The 15380-nt window shown below is 37.0% G+C and overlaps 1 protein-coding gene and 1 long non-coding RNA gene across 3 annotated transcripts in view; one reads left to right on the top strand and one right to left on the bottom strand.

The window, feature by feature from the left end:
* LOC122330434 overlaps positions 1-15380 on the top strand; it is a 43513-nt gene that overhangs the window by 15934 nt on the left and 12199 nt on the right. The gene's annotated exons all lie outside the window — the stretch shown is intronic.
* Positions 4553-15380, bottom strand: part of tafa5b (TAFA chemokine like family member 5b) — a 38000-nt gene continuing 27172 nt past the window's right edge. For both annotated transcript variants that reach the window (XM_043227379.1, XM_043227380.1), the window contains exons 3-4: positions 6007-6134; positions 4553-4641 (exon numbers count right to left, since the gene is read on the bottom strand). In XM_043227379.1, the coding sequence (XP_043083314.1) occupies positions 4633-4641; positions 6007-6134 (137 nt within the window). In that variant the 3' untranslated portion in view covers positions 4553-4632. The remainder of the gene's footprint in view (positions 4642-6006; positions 6135-15380) is intronic.

The following is a 15380-nucleotide window of genomic DNA, read 5'->3' as shown; positions in this document are numbered from 1 at the left end:
ATCAATGTTGCGCCTCTGTGTCTACTGATTAAAATCATTTGAATTGCAGATGACGTCTTTGTCTAAAGAGTTCAGTAAACAGAGGCATCACGTTGATAGGCATGCCAATTTTTAATTGAAATAAGATCGCCACCCGCTTTGAGCCGTAACGCACATAATGATGTGCGACCGCAGAAAGACTTTTTTCGCTGATCAAATGCGGCCGTAATGACTGCGATAATCCGGATTATTTCGGAAATCTATTATAATCTGTGTCATTCAAAATTATTTGGAGAAAACTATCAGCTGAGGCGCAGAGCTACGAAAATCAAAGCGCCTGCCTTGTTGTGCTTTCATTCTTTTTCGGGTCTTCCCGCCTCGGCGAAAAACTGTGGCTAATTTATTCATAGCTCAGCATTTAGTACCTCTAATCTACGGCTGATACTGTTACTGGTGCTCGTAATTGTATGATATTGTTAAAGCTGGTTTTCAGGCAGGGTGCTTATCAGGGCCTGTTTAGTGTGCAGCTTGCGGGAAGGGAAGCCCAAATTGAGGAGAAATCAAGTGGCGCCTTGGTAAGCAGGGTCGGAATTACCGTGATGGACTGGGGCTGGATTTCTCTCCCATGCATATTTTTGCCCATTGTCACGATCTTCGTCCTTAATAGGAGCTGACAGAATGTAAATGGGATTTTAAGGGAACTGGCAAAGTCTGTAATTTTTCTCATTTAGTCCATGGATGAGTGAGCCAAGCCGGTAAGATTTGTATGGGAATTTGAGATGGTTCAGTGCGACATGTCAAACCCTGATTATGAACTCAAGGGAGCCTTTTTACCTTAGCCAATCATCTTCACCGCCGCCTTCCTCGCAGGTTGTCTTAGAAGGGCTAATTGTTCGAAACGACATTTTCAGCGGATAAAATAGATATCGGCAAAATGACAAAAAAGATGACTAGACAACACGTGCTGCTGAGTGTAAAAATGACTCGTTTTTTTTTTAAACAGGATTAATCAAATTATGCCACAGATTAAACCCATAATCTACAATAGCACTCATTGTAAAAACTACAGGCAGTAGAAGATCAAGCCAAGCAGCTGCTAAAATAAGGACTGTTTTTTTTAAGCAGGTTATCTGAACAGGTTATTATTCAGCTAATTTTGTCATGGTGAGCTCGTCAGGATTTTCATAGTCTTTACACTTTTTATGGAAATCGGCCTACAGGTATTTCTAGTCGTTTCAACGTTGCCATAGAAGTATTTAATATTGACAAAATTACACATTTCAACTTGTGTGGCATGTATCATATTCAAAAATTTGGTTAGGGTTTTAATGGGGGGTTTTTTTGTTACAAAGGCTTCATTAATTTGATTAAAAGTACAGTAAAAACAGTAATGTTATTACAGTTAGGGCTGTGCAGTTAATCGCGCGTGATTGTCGTGCGCATCAGTAAAGCCGCTTCTGTGATTATTATTTTAAATGCCATCACCTGCTTTCGGATAGAGCGGCATATAATAGACAGAGCAGTAGTATGCTGAGAAGCTAGGCAATATCGCATTCATTATTGCAAATGAATCACCTGTGATAATAAACATGATATTGCCTAGCTTGTCAGTGAACTACAGCTCTGTGTAGTAAATGGTGCTCCATCTGAAAGCAGGTGATGGCGATTAAATGCTAATTTACTGATGAGATGCGCATTATAATCACGTTAAATTAATTATTTCTCTTCGATTACTATCTGAAATCACTGTTTTCTATTTGAATACATTCATTCTATTCTATGATGCAAATAGATTGTCTTTACTTTAAATTAATTTAATGCATCTTTGCTGAACAAAATTATTCATTATTAAGAAAAAATGAAATCTTATTGAGCCCAACCTTTTACACGGTAATATATATGGGTCGTTTACTTCATTTATAAGTTTTAAGACCTTCTCAAAAACAAACAGCATTCAAACAAGATTTCCTGAGCACTCTTGCTATTGTTCAAACAGAAAGCTCCGCCCCAAACTCACCCTATTGGTTGAGCCGGTGTTGATATGTCAGGCAGGTCAGGATTATCAAGCAACAAAAAGGTCTTGAAAATGCAACAAAGAGTAGTGTATAAATAACACACTTTAGTTTAAAGTATGGTATTCAATATTGTTTCATATTATGTTAATCGTTTACTGTTTTATGTTATGTTTTTAATAGTGACAATAAAACATCAATCTCACAACACTGGTCACTGATTGCCAAACAACAAAAATGTTTTGAAAGTGCCACAAAGTATTTTAGCATGAAAACACCTTAATTTGAAGTTCAGTGTACAGTATTGTTTCATATTATGTTAATCCTTTTTTAAATTATGTTCTTAAAGGTATAGTTCACTCAAAAAAAATTATGTTTATCTGCTTACCCCCAAGGCACAAATGAAGATGTTAAACTGTTGCAGTCTATCAATCATATAATGGAAGCAAATGGGCAAAAAAAAAATTAACCATATGGCTTGTGACGATATATTGAGGTGTTAAGACATGAAACGATGAGTCTGTGCAAAAACCTGAACAGTATTTATATCGTTTCATATCTGTATATCTATGTGCTAGACGGCGACGCATCGCATGCCGGATGTTGTGAATGAGCAGAGGACAGTAAGAGATTGTGATGTATAAGAGGTAAAAAATGTTATACACTGTTGTTTCTTGCACAGACCGATCTTGTCATGTATTAACAGCTCAGTGTATCTCCACTAGCCATAGGGTTTAATTTGGTTTTGTCTGTGTATGGGATTTTTACTCTTTTTGACCTTGCTTTGAAACATTTGGTAGCCACTGACTTCCATTAGATGACTCACAGACTGCAACGGTTTGAGTCGAAAATCTTTGTCTGTGTTCTCCTGAAAAAACAAAGTCACCTACATCTTGGATGCCCTGAGGGTAAGCGGATAACATTTTTGGGTGAACCGTCTCTGTAATGGCGACAATAAAATCAACAACATTCAAACAAATAGCTCCGCCCCAAACTCACATCATTGGTCAATTCACTGTTGCCTAGTCGGTATTCTCAAACAGCAAAAACAGTCACAGTGCTTATATGACACGGCCTGCAAATGGCGTACCGTCTCATACAAAACTGAAGCAGAAGAAAGTATTTTAGCATCTTAGCATGTTTGACTTCAGGTTTAGGTATAAAGGGACACTTATTTCGACCTACAACTTGAGTAAATGATTAATGCAAGTTGTTAAGATCTTATTAAAAGCCTCAATAAAGCCAACATAGTTCTCCTTCAAACCCTCATAAACACTCAAGCTACTTTCGGGCCGGGCCGTGAGGGGGGGGGGTGATATTGTGGGGCACTGCGGCTGTAGCTGAGAGACGCCGTGTGTAATGCAGGCTGTTAGTGATGTTAAATGAAGCTTGAAGCCTGGCTGACAGCAGCATTCCTCCACAGGCTCGGCGCTGAGAGAGGAGGAGAGGGGCCAACAAGGGCAGAGTAATGGTCTAAGAGAAACCACGCAGGACACGGCGCTCAATGTGGCGGACGGGCCATTATCTCATAAGGCCCATTATCTTAATGGGGTGACCGTCTCGATATGACAGATATCACAGAAGGACTGACACATAAACAGTTTTTATAAGATGAATTTGCCAGTGTACAATCTCTGCGGTAAAACACATTTGACCCATAGCCGTATACTGACGTATATAACCTTGTTAAGGTGGGTTACAGTTGCTTTGTGTGTGTATATCGTCGAATGTTGATACAAAACAAAAGTTTACTCACAAATACACAAGTACACTATTTTCCTTCCTATGCTCATTTGCGAAGAAAGCAATGAGTAAATAATTTTCCAGGACGTGACTGTTTTGAATTCACCCTTTATGAATAGGATCACATTGTCAGTGTTAAATAAGGTTCGCTACAAAGGTACATCATATAAAACTGTTAAATATATATATAACTTTATGACTCTGAAAATACATAGGGTGGTCTCTCCCGAAGCTCAAGTCTGCGCTAGTCTCTTCAGGTCAGGGAGATAAAGTTCGGTTCCACAAATCCACCGCCACGTTCGCTACGTTTCCAAATCCTGACAGATTTCAGTCCAATTCACAGCAATGGCAGCAGACCTACAATCAAAGAAAAGTCAACAGTTTCGTCGCAAATGTCTTTGTTGTCCATTTTGCATGTGCTCGGTTAAAAAAAACTCCTCGCAAAGCTCAGGTATGTGTGTTTTTGCTTGCGTTTGTGGAAGATGAAGCAGCTGATGTGTGTGTTTCGTGTTCATACCGGAAATCCTTACACACCGAAATTTGCCCGTATTTCTTTGGTCTGTAAAATTTTAATAGATCCATACACGTTTCACGATCCAGGTCGCAAACTATCCTGCAACCGATATTGCCAGTTTTGTCGTCGGCAAACAAAACGTCGGCCGGTTCCAGCTTTGATTGACAGCACAGGGGGACCCGTTCCTCACGGTCCGCGTAAACTCCATGACGAGAGGTCCTCACCCCTTATCTTATGAGACTGAAGGACTAATGGAGAGACTGACAGACAGGGCTAACAGGACTATGATGAATGCTCCCCTCCCCCGGCCCGCTGTAGCTTTGGAGAATGACGAGGTGCTTCCGTACGTCGCGCCTCTCTTGGGAAAATCGTCCCCCACTGGCGTCAGGATACCTGGTGGGATTTAACAACACGGTAGTTAGGGCATATAAAACGATACGTTATGCATTCTGAGAGGTTTTGCTGTTGTCCCAGATCCTTCCCTGGTTGGAACCTAACCAAGGATGTACTGTAGACAAATATTCAAGACAGGTAGGAGATGTATTCTTAAGTTTTAAAGGGAAAGCCCGCTCGGTGGCAGTTACGCTAATGGCTAAAACCATTTGATTCCACATAATAAAAAATCTGTAGCTAGTAGCTTTTTGATTTGTATATAAATGAAAAGGATAGTTCACCCAAAAAATTTAATCTTATCATCATTTACTCACATCGTGTCATTCTAAACCCATAAGATTAATCCTTGAAAAACTAATTAAGATGGGATAAATCTGTTTAAAATCTTACATTTTGACTATACTTCATAAATAGCAATCGTATCTCTTGGATTAAACTGAGATTAAATCGAGAATTAGACTTAACTGTTTAAATTCATGCAGTATGACCTTTTTGGTTACCTGAAGGGACAAAAACCTCTCTGGCCTCATTGAAAATATCTTTGTGCTTCTGCATTGAAGATTAACCAAAGTCTCATGGGTTTGTAAAAAAGTAATTATACAAAAATTATAATTCCAAAATAGCTACAGAAACTGGCATGGTGTTAAGCACAAACAAATGTGTTTAGAACAGTATGAGGGTAAGTGGTGACAGAATTTTTCATTTTTGGGTGAACTGTTCTTTTAAGCAACAAAAGCTTGAGTGAATCTTTTAAATGATGTACTTCATACATGCATAAAATCAAAGCATCAAACATAACATAAACCTGGTCATTCTTAGTGTTTTCTGTTATCTTGCTGTCGATAAACTGCATGACATCCCTTGTGAGAAATAAATAATGTATTTGAAATACATCTATTTCATTATAAATACAACAAATAAATGTACATTTATGAAGTCTACTTTAAGATATACTGAAGCACTGTGCTAAAGTGGAACTATTTCAAGTATACCTTCGGTACACTCATATCTTGGAATTAAAGTCCAATATTATTTGAAGATCGTACAATTCTTATCAGTAGTGATATGAAAACACATTTTTGTGCATTGTGCGCAAGTAGTACTCCAAATGAAGTTTAATCATTACGTTAGTCTTAAGTAATATGACAATAAGTATATTTGAACTATACTTAGAATTACATATATTTAAATTACTTTTTTAGAAAACCTTACCAATTCAGGTTATCATTGTTTGATATAGCATCTCAGATTGTTTCAAACTAAAATGCATTTATTTTTAAGCATTTATTTCTACGTTTATCATTGACGCCAGCCTTTTTGACAAGCAAGTCTAAGTCCTGAGTTGTTTTGTGCTGTAACACTTACTGTGGTTGTTTTCACTCGGCCTCCCGGCTGTGCACACGTCCAGCCCGTTCTGTTTACCAATAGGTCACAGCCTTCGTCATCCAAACAAGGCATCATCTCACACCATTGTCTGCTCCTGACAATCTGTGCTGTAAAAAAAAAAAAAAGAAGAAGAAAATTAATATGAAGAGAAAGCTAAATAAAATAAACTACATTTCAAACCTATTTCACTGCAACAAGCCAATTTATTGGCTTGTGAAACATGCTATTTAATATGAGAATTCACTTAATACATGATTTTAGAATTATGTGTTAATGGCATGAAGGTTAAGATTAGGTGATAAATGTGAAACCATCATATGACATAGACTAACATAATTTGTCTTAAAAGGAATTCCCATAAACGCATAAAAGTCAAGAGATCAAGACATGGTAAAAAAGCACGCAACAAAGGCAAATAGCAATGAAAGAAAAGCACTTCAGTACTTGGCCTAATATCCTAAGCCTTTCTCTTTGAAACAGATCGCTGAGGTCCAACAGTGAGAATTTTTTCCTGAGGTAAGATTGTTTTTGCACTTAATCAAACATAAATGTCTATTTATAATAACTAGGGCACCCTTACATGTTCATTTGCATACCATGACACCCCAATTGGCCCTTAGAGAGAGGAAAAAAAGAGAGGGAGGAAGGGAGGGAAACTGAGAGAAAATGAAAGAGAGAGAGAGAGAGAGAGAGAGTACATTTGTGAGGTAGAGAAAATGATAATCAGAGTGAAATATAACCCACTGAAGCAAAAGTACATAAATATCAGGGTGGCAGCATTTGTACGTTTGGAGGAAGGCTAACAAAGTGTTTGGAGAACAAGTAGGTACAAATGGAGGCGAAATGTCATTCTCACCAAAGGAAAAGACACGTTCTTAAAGGTAAAAAATAGTTGTTGAGATGCCTTCCAAACTCAGAGTAGTTTGTTATGTAGTGAATGTTTCCCTCACAGCGTCTACTCTAGGGACTAGCTTCCGCTACTAATCTCCAGCATTAGTATTCACTGTTATGCCCTGGGCCATAACGACAAATAAAAGAGCCTTTCATGCAAATTCGGTACATCTTCATTCTGTAGGCATGATTCACAAAACCGTAGGTTGCAGCCATTGGTGCTCTTATCTATGTTTTAAGATTAGCATGCTATTCAGCGCTAGTCTTATTTGTAGTTTTTCCAGATTTAAAAAAAATATTAATTCAGAGTTGGGTGTGGGTTGGTCGGCTTGGTTGGTTTCTCCTTCCAAAAATTGAACAACAGTAGTTTCGACAAAGGACTGCCTGAATGCTCAAAATAGCTTGAAAAGAAGGTTATGTCGATCTTATGTGCCTTAGATAGATAGATAGATAGATAGATAGATAGTGTACTGTATTTAGTATTTAGATGGATGGGGGTAGAAACAGATTTGACTACATTTAAAGACTTTCATTGAAGGTCTATGTGATTTTTGATAATACTCTATGGGAAAAGAGCAAGTCAGATCAGAAAGCAGAGCAACAGCATCCAGAGTCAGACCAAAGGACATGAAACGCTGGAAAGCTAGGAGCCGTTACATTTTATAAATGTCTGCTCTAGCATTAGGGATTTGTCAAGTTGACATACTGTAATAATGATGCCCCCAAAACCCTTTATTTCACAGTAAAATACTCAGCTATTCCTAAAACCCCCAGATCCCACCTCTAACTTATTCTCTGCCTGTCTCGGGCAACATGTCGGATCACTCCGGCCTCCAGTGATGCATGACACATGACAGATCATCAACATTTGAACACTTTAAAGAAGTAAAGTCAACAAATCCACAAACAACAGCCGAAGAGAGTCCTGTCAGCACAACACAGTAAGCTCTCAGACTCGGTCTCTAATGAGCTGTCCCTCATCTCCTGCTATTGGGCATTGAGACTGTCACTCCACGGATGCCAAACAGACTATGACAGAGTGCACAAAGTGCCTCTGAATCAATACATCAAAGAACTCTCTGAACTTGGAGTTTCTGGTCAAAGGGGCACAAAAGTAATATAGAAGTTGCTCACTGAGACCCAAATGTGACATTGTCCAGACAAAGATTTGATGTACCTGATTCTGAATGATCTTGTTCTTGCTTAACTCAGATTTGCATTGCAAATTCCTCTCATTGCCAGATGCTGGAAATCGAATCTGTTGAATTATAATCTGTATATTTGGAGTATCCACACGTTGGCAGTTTGAAATTAGAAAAAGGCAAAACAAATATCAAAATAATCCCTGCAATCAATTCTTGTGAGAAGATTTTCTTGCTAACTATTCATGCATCTCTCTTTGCTGCTACAGATGGCATCTAAATTGTGACAGATCGCAGGATACCTCCATTATCACACCCAAAATGATTTCTCACTAATTCTTTTTTGTAAACCTAAAATATTCAGTGTGCCTTTCAGCTGTGGCTCTGCAATTTACAAATATTTTATCATTAATCAAAATGATTTAATGCGAAAATCGCAATTTCTGTAGGAAATATCAGACCTGGAAAGGCTCTGAAAAGCTGACAGGGTTTTTGTTCTGTGTAACTGTTCTTTGTCAGCTTTATGAAGATGATCGCAAAACATTGCACTTTCCGCTGCTTTAAAACTGATGCAAAATGGCCAATCACGAATCGGTATGCAAACACATTTAAGAAAAAAAGGCCAATCACAATGCAGTAAAATAAGTATTAAATATCTGAATATTTAAGAAACAAACTGAAATTTTACAATGGTACTATGATGAAATAAATCCTTTGGATCAAAGACTTGAGTTAATTTCGTTGAAATGTATAGTTCATGAAGATGAATTGAACTTCTAATGTCTTCGCACCTAAAAGGGAGAGTTCACGCAAAAATAAAATGTCATGTTACATCGTTTACTCACGCTCTACTTGTTAAAAAGTGTTTTTTTTTCTTCTGTGAGCACGAAAGAAGATATTTTGAAGGATGTTCGTAACCAAACAGCTTCTCAACATTTTTTTTCAATGGCTACAGTCAACTGTTTGGTTACAAACATTCTTCAAAATACAATTCTTGTATTTTGTGTGCAACAGAAAAAATTCATACAGGTTTCGAACAACATTGGAGTTTGAGTTAATGATGACAGAATATTCAGTTTATATCAAATATATTATTTAAACATGCGTTATTAATGGGCGAATTAAAAAACACATTACAAGCATATAAATGTTGCTTGTTTTGTTGCAAATACTAGATATCTTGCCTACATGCAAGCACTGTAATAGTGAAATTGTGTTTTTTTTTAAACCTAAATTTGATTTTTATAATGGGTTCTTCATAATGTTCTGAGGAAAGGTAGTTCCAGTCCTCAAGGCCCTGTCATTCCTGCCCCAGTTAAGACTTTAGCTGTGACTGATGACCGATGCAGAGGCCGGACTCGAGATTTATCGGGACAATAAATGAGATGGGCTGCTCATTGCAGCGGACTGTGATTACTCAAACGTTTGGCACAGACGAGAGCATCAAACATCTGTCCATACATTTTTACAGCGGACACAGCTTGAGAATCCTATATGTATAACATTCACAGTAATGGCACACACTAGTATTCAGATCAGAGCTGCTTACATAGGAGGACATGCCCATAATTTACAAGTAGCACATGTTGTTGTTTATAATGAATTCATAAGCTTACATTTCAAACAGTTTCTAAGCCAAGCCCCTTCTGTTCTCAGTGTTAAGCCCCCCACTGTTATGAAATCAGTGAGGAGAGTTTATGGTGTCATAAATTGGCCAGCTAATGAATTAGATGTGAATAACAATGAATATTTCTATCTATTTTTTTGCATCCATTGTTCTCGCGATGCCATTACACTAGTATTGCCTGTGTCGCTTTTCACAGAGCTAATGATTTTTCTATTGCACATATTCCACTCAAACATAAACATACATGATCAGTTAGTTGGATTCACAAATATCTTATAAACCAGGTGTTTTAATAAATCAGTCACAAGTTATTGCTTTGAATCAGTCTGAATGAATCTTACTGAAGAAAATTTTATCCGAATGAATCACTGTATCTGTTAAAAATATTCATAAACTCTCTGGGGTTGAATGAGTCCTTTTTAAATGAACTATTGGTTACTTATTAAACATCTGAAGTAGAGGTTATTAGTTATAGTCATACTCAACTTAAAATCAAGGAAATTATTACTTACTGGAAATATTTAACATTTTACTTTTGATTCATTAAGATATTAAAATGTTTTACTAAATGAAAAGAAGAGCAGCTAAACAAGTTTTAATTTTTACTATTTTATGTCTATTAAAATTGATTGCAAGCAACTAAAACATTTTTTAAACGAGTTAACTGTAGTAAAATATAATACGGTATCTTTTGAAATATACCCTGTATCTTTATTTTGTACAAAACATTTCATTACACCACCCCAAAGCTTGCTTTGATGTCGCCCTTGAAACATAATAATGCACTTAGATTAATCAAAATGTGCACACTGAAAGTGTACACTGATGGTCCTCACCACCGTAATTGATTCTAGAAAACAAAATTAAGGTATCTTTGTGAGAGGATGTTTGTGTAAAATAATATATGAGGAGTCAAGGCGGAGAGTCTGTGTAATCTGTGTTATCATGGGCACACCTGCAGACACTTCATCACAGGGCATGCTAATTTTTAGAGCATTGTGGAAACACAGAGGATGCATTATATAATTAGTTTCTAGTGGGACCACTTATGTCAAGTCTCTGTATTTATTTAGTGGGTGAGCCGAATAACAATAAATTTTGTGTCCTTATCCGTCCTCTTAAAAAAATATAAAGCCACGCCATCAACTGCAACCTGTATTAAATCTAAACAACGTGAACACTGCAGTAACTTTTGGTGTCCCCGACGTGATACAATCCTCATATAAAGTAAGCTCCATCTTGACTTTGGTGTCTTGATTGATGGCGCAGAACTTCTCGAGCCACTCCCGAATGTTTTGGGCAGCCGGTATCCCATTTGTAATGCTGGCGCATAGACACCTGCGATACAAGGCAGATGCTTTTGAATTGGCTGCCTGAGGTCAGCCCTGACCTATCACATCCATCTAGGCTGTGTGACTGGGGAAACATTACTAATCCTTGGGCTGACATTCCCGATTCGATTGCGGAGTCAAAGATATGGAATTAATGCAGGTGCTCTGTGAGTGGGACTTGATTATCCTGACACCTGGCCGACGATCACCTTGTCTAATTGTTAAAATGCTCTCCTTCCTCTGACTTTTCTGCATAGTTTTCAGGGCATATTCCAGCTGTCGGCTCTCACCTCCCCGCTACCACCAGCTGAGGGAATTGGGTTCTGCTGCTGTCACTTCCTGCCCGCTTCCAGGCAGAATCCGCAGTCCCTCTGTGTCCCAACATACCGCAGCCGCCTCTCGCTTAGCTTTTTCTGTCTGATGCGATATTGATGCCAGATCTTTCCAGGCCACTTTGATTCTGTTCTACATGAAAACTTCATGATGGTTTAATTTCCTGTTGGTTTGATGATAAATTCATTCTAATTGCCATGTCGACGTCATTGCCCAAGACGTCTTAAGAGATTCCAAAGAGTAAATGGCTCTGCTTTTTTTCGTTTTACATGCAGGCGGTTTTGCAGTTTGAACTGACCTGTCACTGTAAATGTACAAGTGAAAATTTAATTATACTACAAACATGAACTACACATCATTTCAGCCTGGTTTCATGCCAAAGAATGTGTTTTCCATTTTTCACTGTGTGTGAGCGTTAAACACCACGATACACTAAAGCGCTACGCGCTAAAGCGCTTACTGTTTTGGGTCGGTGAGAATTTTTTTGAAGGAATTCTCACACTCACCAATGCTGCTTTATTTTCTCCAAATTACAGTAAAAACTTTATATTGTGAAATATTATTACAATTTTAAAATAGTTGTTTTCTATTAAATAGATTTGAATGCTGAATTTTCAGCAGTCATTTTTTTTTACTTCTGTGTCACATAATCCTTCAGAAATCTAACTAACATTAATTAGTTAGTCTAATTAGCCTCTGCCAACATGGCGGGCTATTTGCACTTAGTGTACATAGACACTCCAATATTATTATTATTATCAATGTTGAAAACAGTTGTGCTGCTTAAAAGAATGAGTAAAAATTCATTTCTGTATTGTATGTGTAATATAGTGTGTGTGTGTATTATATATATATATATATATATATGTGTGTGTGTGTGTGTGTGTGTGTGTGTGTGTGTGTATAAAAACTCTTCTTCAGAGTGTAAAATGTCATAACTCCCCAAATACTAATAATTCATATTAATTCATGATATTTTCAAAAGCTACTTTAATTTTTTGATCTAACAATAAAGATGTATACATTCAGATCTATGTAACATTTATGGATGTGTCGCACCACATGACATTTTAGATTAAAGTTTAATTACTTCTGAAACCAGAACTTGACATTTTCCAATTTTTCCATTTTCCACTTTAGATGTTTCTCTTTTCACCACAGACCCTTTTATTTGTCATTGAGCCACATGTGATCTACCGTGTCATCTTGTTTTACTGGTATTCAATGTGCTAAACACAAAAGTCTGCTCGCCTTCCATCAGCAGGGCATGTTTCCTGAGTCCCGCTGTCGTAAGACTAAAGCCTGGCAGTCTTAGTACTAATACATAATGGCAGACGTGCGGCTATTCTTTCTCAGTATCAAAACCTGTCTGATTACCTGCCTTTTATCAGATAAAGCCACAAGGCACAGAACAAGATAAAACAGCAGCGTTGCCTCATTTGAAGAGATCGGGCTATATTTAGCAGAAGCTTTTTATCCGAAGAAACAAAACAGCTGAAGAAATCGATATTTCTTTAATAGCTTTAGACACTCAGACTAGCAAATTACACTAAATTAAAAGCGAGCGGGGTAAATAGTTAAATGACAAACAAGACTGAGGAAATATTGAGGGAGCTGTGGAGTTCAAGAAAAGATTGTCTTTGCATGCAGGGGGTAAATTGACAATTGAATTGAGTTTCTAAGCCTTAAAATTATATCTGAAGAGCAGAATCCATTGATTGTTATGAAATAACTGCATTTTTGAAAGGCCAAAGCCTCAAGACCTCTGCACGCACCGATGGAGAAATTGTATCCGGCTATCTTGTTAGAAAATGCCAACATAGAGTGACTGATTTTTATTGTCAATTTGGTTCGTAAGCCATGAGATGATTTTCCAATAACGGCAATGAGGAATTACCGAGGCACATTTTTTCTCCTGCTTGCATCGCTCTGTTGTAGCTCGTTGTATGTTTGTAATCGTTATTGTTTACAGGATTCCGGGCTTTTTTGCGACATTTCTTTAGCCAGGGTTACTGATTGGCATGTGGTGTAGCCCACTACAGGTGATGTAAGGTCGTAGAAACACGGAGGACTGTGTCTTTCAAAAGCAATTACTCAAGAACACCTACTTTCATCTGGCCACGAAGAAACTCCTACCTTACGAAATATGTCTTGAAATTACTCGGGTGTCATAGCAACAACTGAAGGCAAGATGACATACGACCACATGAAGATAAGTGCAGGTCATGCCGAAAACCAGTGCACGCAAGACTAAATCTAAATTTAAGAAAATGGGAACACAACTAATGTACTTGGAAAAGCTGTAAATGGCAAATATAATTAAAAAGGCTCTTGCTTGCTTCTCGGATAGAGTACAAAAGGAAGCTGAAAAGAAAGTCATGAGATAAAAAGACTGTATTACATATTTCCATTATGTTCACTTCACAAAACAAATGTACGGTGAAATTAACAAATGACTCTAACGAGACGACTTCAAAACTTCAAAATGACTTATTGGTTGAATCACCTGAACTCACTAAATCCGTCAAAGCTCTTACCGAACTGCAAGTCATGTCAGTCATGTTTGTCTCTGCGCATGTTTAAGTTCAGTTTCTCAAATCGTTAAATAGACTATTTAAACACAATTTGTCACTTGCATTTGCATTATAAATATACAGAAAAAACATCTTTTAATAAACTAATCAGAAAGACATATTGCTTTGAATCACTCTGACAAATCCATCATTTATTTATGTCACTGATTTTGTCAGGTGGTAATTAACATCTGATTCACTTACTGTATTTTAGGATTTTATAAAGTTTAGTGACATGACAACCTGTAGTCAAGATTCACTTGTTTTTTGGGGGGGTTCTTTGTAAATGTTTAGTACTTAACAAAAACAAACTATCAGATTCTGATTCAATAATAATTGTCTCTAATGAGTCAGTACCTTTAAAATATTTACAAAGATTCATTAGCTTGAATCAGTCTGATAAATCCATTTATCTGACAGAGAGGTTATTAACATCTGATTCACTGAATGAGCATCTAATTCACATTTGTCATTTGTGTTTGCAAAGCTTTGGTATTTAACAAAAACAGACATCAAATGTAACTAGCAGAATCTGATTCATAGAGAAATGACAAATGAGGAATAGCTCTAAAAATGTACTGATTCGAATCAGTCTGACAAGTGCTTCACTTAATGAATTCACTGAATCCATTAGATCGGTAACTTATCATCTGATTCATTTAAAGAACCATGTTTTAGTCATGTTTAACTTTGAAGTTTTGTGTATTTAAAAATTGTAGAAGCTTAATTTTGTTCGTATGAAACCCTAGGAGAGATTTTCTTTGCAGAAGATTGATGCATAACAAAAACAAGTGTACACAGTCTGATTCACAAACAAATTAGTCAGCCAGTTCTTTTAATGAATGGCTCAAAAAGATGTTGGTTTGTTCATATGACAACAAGTAGGCAAGGTTCACTTGTCATTTGTGTTCGCAAAAGTTTGTTATTTAAGAAAAACAACCACTCAATTCAGCTAATATTTTCAGATTCATTACAAAATTACTCTAATGAGACCATTTTTGTAAGGAATTGCTCAAAAAACTTGCTGGTTTGAATCAATCTGACAAATCCTTTGCTTAATGAACTCACTGAATCCATTAGATCAGTTACTCAACATCTGACTCATTTAATAAAGCACAAGTCTTTCAATCAAGTTTGAGCCTAAATAAAGCTTTTTGTATTCAAACAGAAGCTCAATTTAGTTCAGATGAGGAGAGATTTGCAGAGGATTGATGCTTAAATAACAAAAACAAATGTAAATAGTCTGATTCATGAACAAATTACTAAATGAGCCAGTTCTTTTAATGAATGGCTCAAAAAGACTTACTAGTTTGAATCAGTGTAATGAGTCATTGATCTAATGAACTCATTAACATTGGATTTACTGAATGAATATCTGATTTAGCTACTGAACTGCAACTCTTTCAGTCATGTTGGACTCGAAATGCAGCTTTGCGTTATTTAAAGATTTCAGAAG

The sequence above is a fragment of the Puntigrus tetrazona genome, chromosome 25 (genome assembly GCF_018831695.1).
Source record: "Puntigrus tetrazona isolate hp1 chromosome 25, ASM1883169v1, whole genome shotgun sequence".
Classification (NCBI taxonomy): Eukaryota; Metazoa; Chordata; class Actinopteri; order Cypriniformes; family Cyprinidae; genus Puntigrus; species Puntigrus tetrazona.
The sequence above is the reverse complement of the archived record's forward strand: the minus strand, read 5'-3'. Positions and strand labels throughout refer to the sequence as shown.